The 18,684-nt window shown below is 41.0% G+C and overlaps 1 protein-coding gene across 1 annotated transcript in view; it reads left to right on the top strand.

Annotated features, from left to right (window-relative positions):
• IL31RA (interleukin 31 receptor A) overlaps positions 1 to 18,684 on the top strand; it is an 85,139-nt gene that overhangs the window by 51,766 nt on the left and 14,689 nt on the right. Inside the window, exons 8-11 of the mRNA XM_033957675.1 lie at positions 831 to 1,004; positions 3,313 to 3,414; positions 8,132 to 8,278; positions 11,103 to 11,243. Coding sequence (XP_033813566.1) covers positions 831 to 1,004; positions 3,313 to 3,414; positions 8,132 to 8,278; positions 11,103 to 11,243 — 564 coding nt within the window. The remainder of the gene's footprint in view (positions 1 to 830; positions 1,005 to 3,312; positions 3,415 to 8,131; positions 8,279 to 11,102; positions 11,244 to 18,684) is intronic.

The raw sequence follows: 18,684 nt of genomic DNA, 5'->3' as shown, positions 1-18,684 counted from the left end.
TCTCATGAAAATAATAAATCATCTCTACACCTACGCATCAGAGGGAACGTGCTACCGAGGTGGAGAGCGGCCTGCGAGGTTCGCTACAGCCGGCCTGTGAACCTCAGCAGGCTGCTTTGAAGAGGAGCGGTAGCGGTTTGTGCCGGTGGGCCAGAAGACACCAGGAAGCTGGGATAGAGGGAGGGTAGGGACAGGCATGGCACAACAGGGGACAGGGGGGAGGGGTGTGCTGGGGCAGGCAGCAATCATGCTTTGCTCTGGGAAGGGGGCCACAGAGCAGGCAGGCATGGCACAACAGGGGGCAGGGGGAAAGGGAAAGGGGGCTGCTTTGGGGGGAGGGGTGTGCTGGGGGGCAGACAGCAATCATGTATCCCATGCTGGTAAGAAGTGGAAGGGGAGAGGGAAAGGGGGCTGCTTTGGGGTGAGGGGTGTGCAGGGGGGCAGACAGCAATCATGTATCCCATGCTGGTAAGAAGTAGAAGGGGAGAGGGAAAGGGGGTTGCATTGGGGGGAGATGTGTGCTGGGGGCAGACAGCAATCATGCTTTACTCTGGGAGGGGGGGAACAGAAGGAGGCCACGTAGAGATAGGTAGGCATGGCGCATGGCGCAACAGAGAAGTACAGGCAGGCAGTGGCCAGGGAGACAGACAGGGGACCAGGGGAACAGTTACACTGCTGTCTGGGTTGGTGGGCAGTGGGGAGTAGGGTTATGCATTGAAGGCTATATCAAAAATGTGGGTTTTCAGTCTGCTTTTACACAAGAGAAGGGAAGGGGCTTGGCGGACATATGCATACAATTTCTAATTATGTGTGTTTATCTTTTTTTACAGCACAGCAGTTTGTTTATGGAGTTCAGGCTGTTAATGTAAAGGAACAGATGGTTGTGACATGGATGTCTTTAGACCCCAGAGTCTTCAGATATGTAGTTGAGTGGTGCGTAGACTCAGATGCTAATGTTTCATGGCAGCATGTATCATATTCCACAAACTGGACTTCTCCAGAAGGTAAGAGTAGCCTTCTTATTTTCTTAACACTGAAAATCTGGTCAGGATGCAACCTTAGACCACTCATACTCTCTGCTGGGCTGAACGAGACTGAGAACACTCTAGAAGCATAGCTCATAGTTCCTGTTATATAATTCTGTGGTAAGAAAATTCATGGAAATATTTTTAAAACAGAGAATAGTGAAATTTCTGGAATCCAGTGGATTACAGAACCTAAGGCAGGTCTTGTCAGACAAATCTGATCAATTTATTTGACTGGTTAACCAGAGAATTGGATAGAGGGAGTGCACTAGACATAGTGTATTTAGATTTTAGCAAAGCCTTTGATAGTGTTCCATACAGGTATCTAATAAATAAACTGAGTGCCCTTGGGATGAGTACCAAAGTGACGGGCTAGGTCAGGAACTGGTTGGGTGGAAGGCGACAGAGGGTAGTGGTCAATGGAGATCTCTCTAAGAAAAGGGATGTTACCAGAGGCGTACCTCAAGGTTCGGGTCTTGGACCTGTTCTTTTCAACATCTATGTAAGTGATATTGCTGAAGGGCTGTCAGGTAAGATTTGCCTCTTTGCACATGATGCCAAAATCTGCAATAGAGTAGACACTCCTGATGGTGTGAATAACATGAGGAAGAACCTAGCAAAGGTTGATGAATGGTCTGAAATTTGGCAGCTAAGATTTAATGCTAAGAAATGTAAGGTTATGCATTTGGGCTGCAATAACTTGAGGGGAACAGTACAGTTTAGGGGTGAAGGATGTTTGTGCACTAAAGAAGTACGGAACTTGGGTGTGATAGTATGTGATGATCCAACAGGTTGAAAAGGTGACAGCAAAAGCTAGAAGGATATTAGGATGCATAGGGAGAGGTATGGTTAGTAGGAAAAAGGAGGTATTGATGTCCCTGTATAAGACTCTGGTGAGACCTCATTTAGAATATTGTGTACTGTTCTGGAGCCTGTATATCAAAAAGATAAAAACAAGATGGAGTCAGTCCAGAGAAAGGCTACGAAAAAGGGTTGGTGGTTTTCATCATAAGGTGTATGGGGACAGACTTAAAGATCTCAATCTGTATACTTTGGAGGAAAGGCAGGAAATGGGAGACATGATTGGGACATTTAAATTCCTATGTGGCATAAATGCGGATGAGGCAAATCTTTTGTTTGAAAAGAAGCTTTGGATTGAGAGGATATAGGATGAAGTTAAGAGGTGATAGGTTCAGACGTAATCTAAGGAAATACTTTTTTTTACAGAAAAGTAACATAGTAAATGAAGGCAGATAAAGACCCGAGTGGTCCATCCAGTCTGCTTAACCATATATGCTCCATAAATTAATTTAGTTTAAATGGTCCTTTTTCTTAGATATTTCTGGGCCAGAAACCCAGAACTCTGCCCAGTAGTGTGCTTAGGTTTCATCTACTGGAGTCTCCATCAAAGCTCATGCCAGCCCATCTTAACCATATCAGTCATTGAAACCCTCCACAGCCCATCCTCAACTGAATGTCCGTATATGGGACACAGGCCATGCAAGCCTGCCCCATAGTGGTCTTAGTTCCTTCAAATATACCTATTATTTTCTGATTAGAGATCCTCTGTGTTCAACCCACGCTTGATTGAACTCTGTCATCGTTTTCTTCTCCACCACCTCCCTTGGGAGCGCATTCCATGTATCAACCACCCTCTCCGTATAGAAGAATTTCCTAACATTATTCTTGAATCTAGCACCTCAAATTATGCCCTCTAGTTTTACCATTCTCCTTTCTCTGGAATAGATTTTGTTCTATGTTAATACCGTTGAAGTATTTGAATGGAGGTAGATGCTTGGAATAGTCTCCCTGTGGAGGTGATGGAGACAAAGATTCTGTCTGAATTCAAGAAGGTGTGGGACAGGCACATGGGATCTCTTAAAAAGAGGAGGAGATAATGAATGCTGTGGATGGGCCATTTGGCCTTTATCTGCCATCATGTTTCTATGTGCTTAGCAAGATGTGCATGCAAATCCAAATTGTTCCCAATTAAAGCTTTGCAGCCAGCATCTCTACTCTCTTTGAACTCCCTTCTCCTTCCTCCCGACCCCTGTTGCTCCTTGTGACCCTGGGCAAATTACTTAATCCTCCATTGCCTCAAGTAGAAAATGTAGATGATGAGCCCTCTAGGGACAGAGAAAGTATCTGCTTATAGTATATATAACTGCTATGGTTGTATCCACAGAAAGACAGTATATCAAATCCATGACTCTTTAATAAAATGAAATTCTACACAGGTTTGTACTATATGATAATTCATAAAACAAATCTTTCTATTTGTCTACAGGGGCCTTTGAACCCTTCAAATATTATACTATATCAGTGTACCCTCTCTTTGAGGCTGAAGTGGGAGAGCCATATTCTATACCAGCTTACTTCAAAGAAGGACGTAAGTACATAACACAGAAAAAATGTACAAGTGTGTTTCATAGTAAGCAAGAATGCCTATTTTGCACGATTTGTCTGTCTGTCCATATGCATTATAGGATGTTCCTATATACATCCTGAGAATGCTGTGAACAGGAATAAACACACAGATGGGTCCTATTCTCTCGCTGTAAGAAGAGAGGACCTTTGTTATTTTTCTTCAAGGGAGGTTTATGAGTAAACTGAGCTGCCTAGGAGTTGGGTCCCAAGATAATGAACTGGATTAAAAATTGGGTGAGTGTCATACAACAGATGATGGCCCCAGGTACATTAGATAGATTGTGAGCCCACTGGACAGACAGGGAAAATACTTGAGTACCTGAAGAAATTCATGTAAACCATTCTGAGCTCCCCTGGGAGAACGATATAGAAAACTGAATAAATAAATAAATTTATTCAAAAGTAGGAAAGGTGGGTAAAGGAGTACATCGGGAATCCAATGGATTCCTTTCAAACTCTTGTAAGCAATATTGCTAAAGTGTTAGAAAGAAAAATTTGCTGATGGCACAGAAATTTGTAACAAAGTAAACACATGCTGGAGGGAATAGACATGAGAAGTGATAAGATTTTTATAAAATCTGGAAGACTAATCAAATGCTTGTTTTTGCTGTCCAGGTCTTTCTGTATCCAACCACTAGGCTGGAATTAGTTTAAAGGTGATAGAATGCATGATGGCTGAAACATGGATTTCTCATTTGGTAATTCAATTTGGAAGACCTGGACAGCTGCAACAATCATAACACCAGAGGCAGAAGCCTAAGAGAAAATAGTCAAATGCTTGCCAATTAAACTTTATGGCCAATAAGTACAAAATGATGCACAGAAATTGAAAGGAGGTCCATGTAGAAAAATGAACAACATAAGAGTTGCCCTACTGGGACAGACCAAAGGTTCATCAAGCCCAGTATCCTGTTTCCAACAGTAGCCAATCCAGGTCACAAATACCTGGCAAGATTCCAAAAGAGTAAAACAGATGTTATGCTGCTTATCCTAGAAATAAGTAGTGAGTATTCCCAAGTCATCTTAATAATGGCTTATGGACTTTTCTTTTAGGAAATTATCCAAACCTTTTTAAGCTCTGCTAACCTAACTGCCTTCAACACATTTTCTGGCCGTGAATTCCCAGTCATTCATATCAGAGTAGAAGCTTTCAATAAGCAATAAACAATTTAATCATACGTTGAGTGGAAAAAATATTTCATCTGGTTTGTTCTAATGTTTCTCATTGCATGCCCCCTAATCTTTGTATTTTTGGAATGAATAAACAAGCAATTCACGTTCCACGCCACTCAATTTTTTATAGATATCTATCTCCCTTCAGCCATCTCTTCTCCAGGCTGAAGAGCCCTAGCTTCTTTAGCCTTTCCTCAGAAAAGTTGTCCCATCCCCTCACTACAGATATCCTCTTTCAAATTTTGGAGGACATATCTGGTGAAGGATATAAAAAGACTTGACGTGATCTGGAGGAATGCGATGAAAATGGTAAGGGGTTTGAACCAAAAGAAGTATGAGAAGACCTACCGGTAAATATGTATAATTTGGAGGAGAGGAGAGACAGGGGAGATATGATACAAACGTTTAAATTCCTGAAAGGTATTAATATAGAACTAAATCTTTTCCAGAGAAGATAAAATGGTAAAACTAGAGGGCATAATTTGAGGTTGCAGGCAGGGCAGGATTAATTCGTCAAGTACACTGGGCCCCCCTGCCCCACCCCACCCCACCATGCCCTGCCCCAATTTTCTTATTTACACTTTATTTCTTTTATTTTAAAATTCAAAACAAACAACAAAGATTACCATACTAGTGCCAGAGTACAGTTTTTCTTTTATGCAAGCTCCAAACATCTCTGAACAAATCTCCCTTTCCTTCCTAGAGGAAGAGATCTTCAGCTGGCAGGGCTTTGGGAAGCCCACCAATTTATATTTTGCATATGGGTAAGAGGCAAGGAGCATGGCGGGAAGAAAATATAGTCCCCATCATTTTATTGTACTAATACATTTCTCAATTAGCTTTCAGAGGTTAAAACCTTTTTCTTCAGGTCAGTAAACTATACTGCTGTTACAGTATCCCTGTCCTGACCTGAGGAAAGGCGTTATGGTCTCTGAATTAGTAAAAAAAAATGTATTAAAATTAGTCCAATAAACGGGTTCACCTTGTTTCCATTTTCTATTAATAAACGATTATCAACACAGCTACAATAACACTTTATGCAAAAAGAAATAAATAAAACAAATAGAATTTTTTTTCTACCTTTGTTGTCTGGTTTCTGCTTTCCTCATCTTCTCATCAATCTCTTCCTTCCATCCACTGTCTGCCCTTTCTCTGCCCCTTCCATATGGCATCTGCTCTCCTTCTATACCTTTTCCAGAAAATGTCTGCCTCTCCCTTCCATCTCTCCCCCTTACCCATTGGTATGGCATCCATCTACTTCTCCCTGCTCCCCCCATGGTGTGGCATCTCTTGCCTCTCCTTCCCTCTCCCATACCCCCTAGTCAGGCATTTCACTCTCTCCTCTCTCTTCCCCCCACTTCCATCAGCATCTGCCCCTTTTCCCTCCAACCCAATTCCATTAACTTCCCCCTTATGTCTCTCTCTCCCCTTTCCCTTCCTCCCACTTCCATCAGCATCTGCCCCCTTTCTTTCCCTCCAACCCCATTCTATCCAGTATCCTTTCCCCTTATATCTCTCTCTCCTTTCCCTGCACACCAATTGCATCAGTATCGTGTCCCTTTCTCTCCCTCCACCACCCTTCTATGCTTCTTTCTCTCTCCCTCCAAACTAACCAATTCCATGAAGCAAGGTCCTGCGACGACTTCAGCTGCCAGCTCTGCTCAGGAAGTAAGTGACGTCGGAGGGGGTGGACTAGCAGACACAGAGTTGCTGCATGGTCCCGAGATGACTGTGTTTGCCAGTCCATCCCTCTCTGACGTTACTTACTTCTTCCCTGATCAGAACCATCAGATGCAGTCATCGCGGGACCTTACAGCAACTCCCCAGGTCTACCGGTTCACCCCCTCTGATGTCACATTCTGGACATGTTGTCATCGATGTGGGGGGCCCGGAGTTCTCTATCTCCCACTGCTGCCGATCTTTCCCGGGTGGGGGTGCCAGTGCTGCCGATCTTTCCCGGGGGGTGGGGAGGGGACCTGCCCGCCCGCCCGCATTGCCGAAAGAAAAACAAACCTGAGTCCTCTTTGTTTCTTCAGTGGACTCCCCCTGACAACTTCGGGCCCTGGGCACGTGCCTACCGGGCCTACCCATTAATCCGGCCCTGGTTGCAGGGAGGAAGACTATGGAGCAATGCTAGGAAATTCTTTTTCATGGAGAGGGTGGTAGTTGCCTGGAATGCTCTCCCGATGGAAGTGTTGGAGAGGAAAATGGTGATGCAATTAAAAAAAGCATGGGATAAACATAAAACCAGGTGGATTTTACAGTCTATGACCCTGAAATATCAAAGAAGAGACAAGTTAATTTAATCATGTATTAGTAATAGGTATAACTAATGGGCAGACTGGATGGACCGTTCAGGTCTTTATCTGCCGTCATTTACTATGTTACTATATTGTCTCTTTTTTGAGATGTGGTAACCAGAATTGCACATAGTATTCGAGGTACACCATGTTGTGATACAAGGGCATAATAACATTCTCAATTTTGTTTTCCATTCCTTTCCTGGTAATTCCTAACATTCTATTTGCGTTAACTGCCATTGCACATTGAGCAGAGAGTTTCAACAATGACACCTAGATCCTTATTCTGGATGGTGACTCCTAATGTGAAATCTTGCATCACATAGCTATAGTTTTGGTTCTTCTTTCCCACATGCATCACTTTAAGAGACTAATGTGCATGCATGATATTATTTTGATTTGTTTAATCTGGTCTTTCTAATTACCAAGGAAGTGGTAATTCTTTTGAAGGTCTGGCCTTCAGAGCCAAGCTGCTTAGGTCCTTTTATGTTGCTTGAGCACTGGTCCTAAGAGATATATAAACTATGCCTCAAAAGGCAGTCTACCTGCACCAGGGATCATCAAGGAGCAGACTTTTAATATATTTTTAATATCTTCCAGAAGAAGCCTTTAGCTAACACTATGGTAGGCCTGAAGCCTTAATTAGGCTAACTTTCAGGTTAGACCTGGAACAGCACAATATCAATGCTGACAGTTGCTATTTAGGTTCTGGATGTTGGTGCTGGATTTAGAAGGGCAATATGCTAGAAATATGTCAAAAATGTTGTTTCCAGGATTTAATATTACTTTAGATGTGGAGAAAATTTAAGGTGTGGTTGAGATAACACAAAAATGTGAATATGGGTTTTTGTGAGTTCTTCACTGTTAAGCAATGGCAAAACTCACAAAACCTACAGTGTAGAATTTAATTTCCTAAATTTTGTCTATGCTTTTAGGAAATCCTAGGTCTATCAGCAAACATATCATGAATGTTCAGAACAGTCCAATGTTTCTTATAATGATATTACATTGGCTGCAATGTTTGAAAGCTGTAAGAGATACCTATTATTCATTAACATATTCACTGCAGAACCACTGAATTGAAACAGAGACTATCTTGGTATTTCTAGCATGGTATTATATTTTTCAAACAAAATATTCAAGCTGCAGTTTTTTTTTTAGGGGGTTAATCAACCCTTTTATCTCTGTATGTTCATCACTGTTTAGGTCCATCGTATGGTCCGCCAGCAAAAACGGAAAATTTGGGAAAAAACGAAGTTACAATAAAATGGGAAGAGATTTCAAAGGATGAAAGGAATGGGTTCATTACTAACTATACAATATTTTACAAAGCAAATAATGGAAAAGAACTAGGTAAATGTGTAATTATTAAAACCAGCTCTGAAGTATTGTTAGCATTGGACCAGATTCTGTAACCAGTGCTGATATCATTGGCTGCCTTAAAAGTGGCCACCAGTCGCATGTCAATCATTCATCGGTGCTAGTTTCAGAATCGTGCCTACGAGAAAGATAAATGGCAGAAATGTAGGTCAAGATTTTCAGGCACCTATATTTATGGCATTGGCCATGCCTACTTTGGTGTTCAGTAGCCTAAAGCACTTACGTAGGTGCGACTCCAGTGCCTTTTATTTAGGTGCTGGTAGGCACTTCAAGCTCACCATTTTTTTTACCATTTCCAATGGCATTCTTCAATTAACTTAGGCATCGATTTTATAATTTCCCCCATAGTGACTTTTTACTTAATTATACTAAAAGAAATTATATTTATTTAAATGGTAATATTATGCAAATATTTTCTCCCATTGAGCAGGTAAAGTTAATTCTAACTTAAATTAGTTTATAGTGTAGTATAAATTAATGTTTTGACCATATCAAGTGCCTTAATAAAGAATCTCCCTTCGCTGCCCTATCACACTGAGGGTACTCCACTTAAATTAAATTATATTAAATTTTATATCATTCACATTCTTTAGCGTGTGTTCACAGTTATTTTGGTCATTGAGTCGCCACTCGTAGAACCTTGTGATCTATGCTGCCTCTAGGTAGGTTTCTTTAATAAAGAAGAAGCAGTCCAGGAACACACTTATAAGCAAGACCAAACATACACCCCTTAATTCTACGATCGTAGCGCCTAAATACGAGTAAAAGCACCAACCCCCAAATTCTATACATGTGTGCAAATTTATATGATGAAATGCGTGTGCAACTAAATTGGCGAATGAATCAATTAGCACCAATAATTGGGTGCTAACCATCAATTATTGACGTTAATAGGCAACAGTTTGGATTTGCGCACACATCTTGCACAGTGCTATTCTATAAAGATCCACATACAAATCTTTTAGTGTACAACTCAAAAGGGGACATGGCCATGGGAGAAGTATGGACAGGTCATGGGCATTCCCTACAGATGCGTGCAGTAGGAGTGAATACCGGGGATCTGTGTCTAACTTACACGCCAGGATTTACACCAGATTTCAGTTAGGCATGGAAATTGGCTCTAAGCACTATTCTATAATCGGCACGCCACTTTGAGCGCTAGTTATAGTAACGTGCTCAACTCAGATTTTTTTTTTTTTTTGGCACCCAAATGTGGGCACCATTTACTGAATCTAGTCCCCTTTTGTGCACTCCAGCCCAGGCACCTAAGGCCCCTCCTATGGCCAATCAGGCCCTAGGATCTTGTGGGTTGGGCAGGGGAGGGGCAGGCTCACCTCATTTGGACGGAGGTGGGCTTACTGGTCGGATGGTGCGAAGACTCGTCTGGCCAACTTGTGGGTAAGACCGAGGGGGGATTCCAGGATGGGGGGGTTTAGTTGGGGGTTGGGGTGTTTTGATGGGGTGGTCATTGGGGGGGTTCTGGCAGGAGGTGTTGGGTACCCTCCTGTCAGCGATCTTCGGGGGGGAGGGTTCTATTGGCAGGAAGGTTTGAGCACCTTCCTGCCAGCGATCATGGGGGCTCTGTGGGCAGGAGGGGTTGAGCACCCTCCTGCCATGATCGTCGGGGGGGGTGGGGGGGGAGAAAGGGGAGACTGGCGGCTGTAGCCGCGGCCACTATACTAAACGCAGCAGGGTGATCTCTTGCCATGATTAAGTATAGCAGCCGCATCTACTTACCATGTAGGCCAGCATTTTGCTGGCCTACATTGTAAGCATCTCCCGCTCTACTAGGGAGACACGTAGGGCTACCTAGGTTTGCCTAAGGCTACCACCTAGCCTTAGGTGAGCTTAGGTGGGCTTGTGGGCTTCCATATGCTCCCGGAGGTGCCTTCAATATAGGCGGCCTGTCTGGGGAGCATTTTTTTTAGAAAATGTACCTCCCCATGCTCCTCCCTTGGCTATATCCCCTTTTCAGATTCACACATTAGAACTTACACACCCCACTTTATAGCATGCACCTGTAGTGTGTAAATGCAAATATTCATGGACAGGGCATGGATGGCTCCCACACTTAACGTGCTAAACTTAAAATATTTTAAGTTATACACTAAGGTCCTGATTCTATATATAGCACCCCAAAATTTGGCACTGACTAGAATGGTGCTTAGCATGATTCTACAAGGCGCACATACCTTTTATAGAATCGTGCTAAGCACCAGTGCATCACATAATTTTAGTTGCACCCCTTTAATCCAGTTGATACCAGGACTAAATGCCTGCACCTACGTTTTGCACATATCGGGTAAATTCTATAATAATGCGCCACAATCTGCCCATACCCCTCTCCTGACCATGCCACCTTTTTAAATTTGTGCACTAGAACTGGAAGAAAAAGGTCTCACGAAGAACAATCGGTCAATCAAATTCTATATCAAATCAGTGTTTTTATAATATTTATGAAATATAAATAGAAAAAGGGAGTTGTGTGTGAGAACTAGACTTCGTGACGATCACATAATTGTGTAGGAAGTGTATCAAGAGGAAGTTGCATCAGAGGGAAGGCTCAGAGCCAGCGTGAGCATGGGGAAATGAGTTACTTGTTGCTGCTGGTGAAGGTCTAAAGGTTTTAAGGATTCTGTGTTGGAGGAGAGGAAGTCAAGAGAGGGGAGTTATGACCTACCTCGATTGCCTGGGGTGGGGTAGCTGTGCCTGCCAACAATTGGATGTCAGGATATGCCTCTGATTTGCTATGGCTTGACAATGCTTTGCTTTTAATTTTGTTGGCTTTATCCCTCAGCTGAGACTGTGCACTCCAACATGTTTCAGTATCATCTGAAATCTCTGCAGCCAGGTACTCTGTACACAGCTCATGTCATGGCAAGCACTAAGGCTGGGGCGACCAACGGAACCAGCATCTCATTCAGCACACTCAAATTCAGTAAGTAGTTGTCATTGGACACTAATATCAGTTTTGTTAGATGCAGACCACTGCTAGAAATGTATATTATGAGGTAGATATTCAGCTGATGGTGGTGATAAGTGTTTTTTCAGTTGTCATTGTTATTCCCAGATATTCAGTGCTAGGCCATGTGTGTGCATGCAAGGCGATGCCAGGATCCAATCTCCCTTGTTACGCCACTGGTCCTGGATTTCAAACATGCTGACTTTAGCAAAGTGAGGGAATAGCTGAAGAAAGAGATGATGGGATGGGATTCATCAAATATTCAATAAAACTTGAAAAAAACTTGAAAAAGCGAAAAATTAAACCAATATCATTCTCCAAACTAGTGCTAGAGAAAATAAAGGCAAAAGAGTTGGCATTCATGAAATGTTTAAAAAACCTCAAGAGGAGGAGTACAGAAAGGACTACCAGGTGAAACTGAAAGAAGTCAAGAAAGAGATATGTCTGGCGAAAGCGCAAATGGCTAGAAATGTAAAAAAGGGAGACAAAAATGTTTTTCAAATACTGTATATTAGTGAAAGGAGGAAGATGAAAAATAGAATTGCGAGACTAAAAGATGATATGTACCAATATGTGGAGAGTGATGAGGAAAAAACAAACATGCTAAACAAATACTTCTGGTTCAGTGTTCATGGAAGAAAATCCTGGAGGACCAAGATTGTCTGACAAAGTTGCACACAAAAAGGGAGTAGATACTGTGCCGTTCACAGAAGAAAGTGTTTATAAACAACTTGAAAAACTGAAGGTGCACAAAGCAATGGGACTGGACAGGATCCATCCCAGGATATTGAGGGAGCTTAGATAGGTTCCGGCAGTTCCTATTAAAGATTTGTTCAACAAAACTTTGGAGACGGGAGTGGTTCCTAGGAATTGTAGAAGAGCAGATGTGATTCCTATTCACAGATGTGGTTCCTATCCTAGCAGGAAACTACAGGTTGGTAGGCTTCACTTCGGTTATTGGGAAAATAATGGAAATGTTGCTGAAAGAAAGGATATTCCTAAATTCCTAAAATCTAATGGGTTACAGGATACGAAGCAACATGATTTTACTAAAGGTAAATCGTGCCAAATGAATCTGATTGATTTTTTTGATTGGGTGACCAGAGAATTGAATCAAGGGCATATGCTAGATGTAATTTACTTAGATTTCAGCAAAGCCTTTGACACAGTTCCTCATAGGAGGCTCTTGAACAAACTTTGTGGGCTGAAGTTAGGACCCAAAGTGGTAAAATGGATTAAAAACTGGTGGTTAATGAAATTCACTTGGAGGAAGGAAAGGTGCATAGTAGAGTCCCTCAAGGATCGGTGCTGGGGCCAATCCTGTTCAATATGTTTATGAGCGACATTGCCGAAGGGTTAGAAAGAAAGGTTTGCCTTTTTGCAGATATTACCAAGATTTGTAACAGAGTAGACAACAAGGAGGGAGTAGAAAACATGAAAAAGGATCTATAAAAGTTAGAGGAATTGTCTAATATCTGGAAACTAAAATTCAATGCAAAGAAGTGCAGAGTAATGCATTTGGGGATTAGAAATCAGGAGCTGTACATTCTGGAAGGTGAAAGGCTGATATGCACTGATGGGGAGAGGGATCTTAGGATGACAGTGTCCAAAATCTAAAGGCAAAGAAACAGTGTGACAAGGTGGTGGCTTTTGCCAGAAGGATGCTAGGTTGTATAGAGAGAGGCATAACTAGTAGAAAAAGAAGGTGTTGATGCCCAGGTTGTTGGTGAGGCCCAACTTGGAGTATTGTGTTCAATTTTGGAGACCATGTCTGGCAAAAGACATAAGAAGACTTGAAGTGGTCCAGAGAAAGATGATGAAAATGGTAGGAGGTTTGCACTAAAAGACATATGAGGAAAGACTGGAATCCCTGAATATGTATACCCTAGAGCAGGGGTGCCCAAATGGTCAATCATGATCAACCAGTAGATCGCAAAGGCAATGCGAGTCGATCGCATTGCCTTTGCAATCTTGTTCTTCCTGCTTCCATGAGCCAGGCCAGGCACGTACAAGCACCGGACCCACAAGCCTTCACCTCCGACGTCAATTCTGACATCGAGAGGAAGTTCTGGGCCAGCCAACTGCATAAGTGGAGAAATCAGTACGATGGCTTGGGGGGGGCAGGGGGAGAGAGAAAGCAAGACAGGCAGGCAGGAGAAAAGAGAAAGAAAGACAGAAATTAAGAGGGGGGCAGGGGGAGAGAGACAGAAAGAAAAGGGGAGGGGAAAGAAAAAAAAGAAAGAAATATTGGATTTACAGAAGAAGGAAGTGCAACCTGAGACTCATGAAATCAGCAGACAAAAAGGTAGGAAAAATGATTTTATTTTCAATTTAGTGATTTAGTGATCAAAATGTGTCCATTTTGAGAATTGATATCTGCTGTTTATATTTTGCACTTTGGACCCCTTTTACTAAACCGCGATAGTGGTTTTTAGCGCAGGGAGCCTATGAGCGCAGGAGCTGCGAGGGGCATTCAGCACAGCTCCCTGTACTAAAAAACGCTATCGCGGTTTAGTAAAAGGGGAGGGAGTATATTTGTCTATTTTTGTACTGTTTTTCAAGTTTTTTTCAAGTTTTATTGAATATTTGATGAATCGCCTATTACAAAATTTCTAGGCGATGTACATTAACAAAATAAAAGTATTCAAGAGGCTAAAATATAACAAATATTGACAAATTACACATTACACTTTATATAAAACCTACATGAGGGGTAAGGAATAGCATAAAGTTACACTGTGGGTTCGGAAAAAAAAGGGAAAAAACAAGAGGATAGGTTTAACTTTATCAGAACACAAGCTAAGCTGTCTTTAAAGGAAGTGAACGCTTTGAAATTCAAAAGACTCTTTAAGTAAGTAATTTAAAAAAGATAAAACAATAAGTTTCAAGCCAATATTAAAAAGCGTTTTTAGGTCAGTCAGAAGTAAAAGCGTCTTTAAATAAATAAGTTTTTAGCAATTTTTTAAAAGTTGTAATGTCCTGTTCCATTCTGATATACTGGGGAATTGCATTCCACCATTGTGGCCCCATTACTGTGAACATGTCGGCTCTTCGTGTACCTATGATTTTCAGTGACGGTACTGTTAACAGGTTTTGTTCCGATGATCGTAATGGGCGTTGGGTTGTGTAAGGGATTAATGATTTTGAAATAAATTGTGGTTCATTGTATAATAAAGTCTTAAAGATGAGAAGCATTGTTTTGAACAGAGTTCTGTGACTTATAGGTAACCAGTGAGCGTCTTTAAGTAGTGGGGAGACATGATCGTATTTTTTTGCATTATATATTATTTTTATAGCAGTATTTTGGATGGTCTGTAATCTCCTTTTTTCTTTTTGTGTAATATTAATAAATAAGGCATTACAATAATCAATTTTCGATATAACAAAAGAATGTATTAGAATCTTTAAAGATGGTAAATTTAGAAATTTGGAAATTGATCTGATCTGCCGTAGTTTAAAGAAACAATTTTTGACTATGTGGGAGATGTGTTCATGATAAGTCAGATTATCATCTAAAAAAACTCCAAGTATTTTCACAGTGGATACTAAGTTAAGAGTAATATTGTTAAGTACAAACGGTTTTGATAATAGAATGTCTTTTTTCCAATTAAATAACATAGTTTTGGTCTTGTTAATATTTAATGATAATTTATTTGCGGTAAGCCATTCTTGTATTTGTTCAAGTTTGTAATTGATAGAAGAAACTTCAGTGGTATTATTTGGATCAAGAGGATGAATTAATTGTATGTCGTCAGCATACGAAAATGGGATAAAGCCTATGGATTGGCAAATTTCTAATAGCGGTGAAAGAAAAATATTAAAGAGTAAAGGGGACAAAATTGATCCTTGGGGTATACCAAATGTGGAAGTTTGGGGGGCGGAAACTTCATTATTAAATCTAACAGAGGAGGAACGGTTTGAAAGATACGATTTGAACCATGCTAAAACATTCTCGGTGATTCCTTTTTCCGCAAGCCTATTGATGAGCAGTTCGTGATCTATGGTATCGAATGCTGCTGAAATGTCTAAAGAAAATAGTATTACAGATTTATGATGATCCAGGAAATATTGTATATTAGATGTTAAGCCAAGTAACGAATATTCAGTGTTATGGAATTTTCTGAAACCAGTCTGATTTGGGTGTAAAGCGTTTGTGTTCTCAATGAAGTCAGAGAGTTGATTGAAGATCCATTTTTCTGTTAATTTAGCTATAAATGGTATATTAGCTATCGGACGATAGTTGGATAAATCATCAATACCAATTTTGTAGTTTTTAAGAATGGGGGTGATATATGCAGTCTTCCATTGAAGTGGAACTGTAGAAGTAAGAAGGCTCTTTTGAATGAGTGACAGTATGAAAGGACCAAAATGAAGGAAGTGTTTTTTCAAATAGAAAGGTGGAATGATTTCAGATTGGGAATTTTTTAAGTTTACTTGTTGTAATAGTGAATTGATATCTTGTAGGGATGGGATTTTAAAGTTTGAACATTTAGCTATAGGTATGAATTCTGTTTGGTCAGTAGTAGTGCGATTATTTAATGTGTTTTGGGAAAAGGAGTTGCGAATATTATTTATTTTTTGTATGAATGCATTAGATAGTTCTTGAGCTTTTAATGTTGATCTTTGAGTGGAACTATTTATTTTATTTTTTGGATCAATTGATTTTAGAATATTATAAAGAATGGAAGAATTCTTTGCCTTTTCAATTTTTTTGGAGTAATATGATTTTTTTGCCTGGTTTATTTTTGTCTTATAAAGTGAAACTTTTTCCCTATATGCTTGTAGGTTATCTGATGTTTTATTTTGTCGCCATTTCCTTTCTAGCGAACGTACTTGTTGTTTAACCATATTTAGATCTGCTGTAAACCAAGGGTTGATGATTTTACGAAGTGAAATGGTTTTTGATATTAATGGAGATACTATATCAAGAAGAGACGTCAATGATGAGTTCCAGGCCATTAATTGATCTTCTATGGAATCTGGAAAAGAAGTTATGATGTTTAAGTCCAAAAATAAAGATAAGTTTGTATTGTCAAGCTTGTTAAAATCTCTGACTGTAATAACCTTGTTTTTTGGTAAGAGTTGTGTAGGACTAGGACTAGGTAAGAAATAAGAAAAGGTTATGAAGTAATGATCAGACCAAGGGATTGGCAAAGCTGAAAGATTTGAAATGTTCGGTTGCTGGAAAAACGTGACAAGAATATTATCGAGTGTATGATTAGCTTTGTGTGTAGGGAAATTTATTTGTGGTTTTATATTGAGAGGTGTGAGAATGTTTAGGAGATCCCTAGTATTGGAATTGTAAGGGTCATCAAAATGTATATTGAAATCACCTAGGATAATTGGGTTGGTTGTTGATGAGGAAAAATCAAATAAAAGATCTTGAAGGAGTGAAAGTTTATTTGAACTTATAGGAGGAGGAACATAAAGCAATAGAAAATCGAATTGGTTGTTAATGGTATATTTTAGGTGAAGGAATTCAATTGAAGCGGCTTTTGGGGATTGATCACATAATTTTAGAGTATTGTATTTATAAATGACAGCAATGCCTCCTCCTTTTCGGTAATGACGATGGTTAGATATATAGTTGTAGTTAGGGGGACAACAATAGGAAAGATAAGCTTCCTCGCCTTCTGAAAGCCAAGTTTCTGTGATAAATAGTATTTGTAATTTATTTTTAACAATGTCATCTTTTATTAAATGATATTTATTTTTAATTGCTCTTACATTAATAAGGCCAATTCTCATATTGTTTGTATAAGGTATTTCTGTATTATTGCAAGTAATTGAAGTAATGGGAATATTTAAAAGAGAAGAATATAGAGGGACAGTTGTTTTGTGTGTTTTAGGGCGATGTCCCCAAAAGGAAGGAATATTGTTATCTGTTGTTTCTGTTAGCATGATGGAATGAGTGTATTGAATTAGATCAGAATGTTGATTGACTTTAAAATAACCGCCTATTAATACGAAAGTTAATATACAGAGCATGTATAGTATTGTAGTTTTTTTAGTGGTGCCAGGTAGTGTAAAATTTATGGCGCCCTCTGGTTGCGCACGAAGGAGCGCACTAAGGAGCAGGATCTGCTCCTTTTGTGTGCTCCTTCGGCGCGCGCCAGAGGCGCGCGCCGCAGAAGGACCGAATATATATGTCATCAGCTGACCTGAGAGGGGGAGGTGTCCGGCTCGCCGCCGCTATGCGGCGGCAGAAGAAGCAGTAAAGCTAGATAAAAAAAATGAAACAGTAACTAAAACAATTAAAACAATGAAAACCTTAAGATTTAAACATAAAACATAAGTTAAAAGCAGAGTTTTAAGGTGCCTAGTAGCTTGTGCTGTGGTGCACTTCTCTAATGTCCTGCCATCCTAACAGCTCTTTCTTCTGGTACTTTCCCATTTTACTAAAGTCCGTACACTTGAAATCTAGGACTTTGAGTTTTGTGTGGCCACCCTCCACTTTAATTGTTATATCAAACCAAACCTTTTGATGATCGCTATTTCCCAGGTGGGAACATTGGAGAGACTCTCCCTATTTGTGAGGATTAGATCCAGTATTGCTTTTTCCCCATGAGAGGTTCTGTCACCATTTGAAAGGCATCCACAATCTCTCTACTTCTTTCTGATTCTACAGATGGAACTTTCCAGTTTGCATCTGGCAGATTGAAATCATCCAACAGCATCACCTCCTCTTTCTTTCTGAACCATGAGTGCAGTGGTCAGAGTGGCTTATGGGCCTGGGTCCTCCTCTCTATGGTTCACTAGCCCACCCCCTAGACTACTTAAACCACCTCTGTGCAGCTCTGCTAGGTTTTCCTATTCCAGGTCCTGATGTTCTGGAGGCAGGTATGCACGTTTTCATTCCGATTTTTATGGTTGTGTGTGTGTGTGGGAGGGGGTCGGTGATCACTGGGGAAATATGTGGGGGTATGTACTTTGTGTCTGCAGTGGTTATCTGGTCACTTTGGATAACTTCTGGACACTTAGACCTGTTTTTAGATCGCCTAAGTCACAACATATAAGTTCCGTCTAGGCAGTCTTGTCAAACTTTCGATTATCCCTGCAGTATGACTTATTGGGGGGGGGGGGTGTGCCTGTGTTGCCTATGGGGGGTGTGGTTGTGCCTGTGCTGCCTATGGGGGGTGTGGTTGTGCCTGGGCTGCCTATGGGGGGTGTGATGTGCCTATGCTGCTTATGGGGTGTGTGTGCCTGTGCTGCCTATGGGGGTGTATGTGCCTGTGCTGCCTATGGGGGGGGGGGGTGCCTCTGCTGCCTACAGGGGAGTGCCTGTGCTGCATACGGGGGTGGGGGTGGGGTGGGGTGTTGTGTTGTGCCTATGTAGTCTATGACCCTGTCCCGGCCTGCCCTAACCACTCCTTCAAAAATGCCCCTTTCAGGTCTGGGCGCACAGCGGGATTCAGAG

The sequence above is a fragment of the Geotrypetes seraphini genome, chromosome 1 (genome assembly GCF_902459505.1).
Source record: "Geotrypetes seraphini chromosome 1, aGeoSer1.1, whole genome shotgun sequence".
NCBI lineage: Eukaryota > Metazoa > Chordata > Amphibia > Gymnophiona > Dermophiidae > Geotrypetes > Geotrypetes seraphini.
The sequence above is the reverse complement of the archived record's forward strand: the minus strand, read 5'-3'. Positions and strand labels throughout refer to the sequence as shown.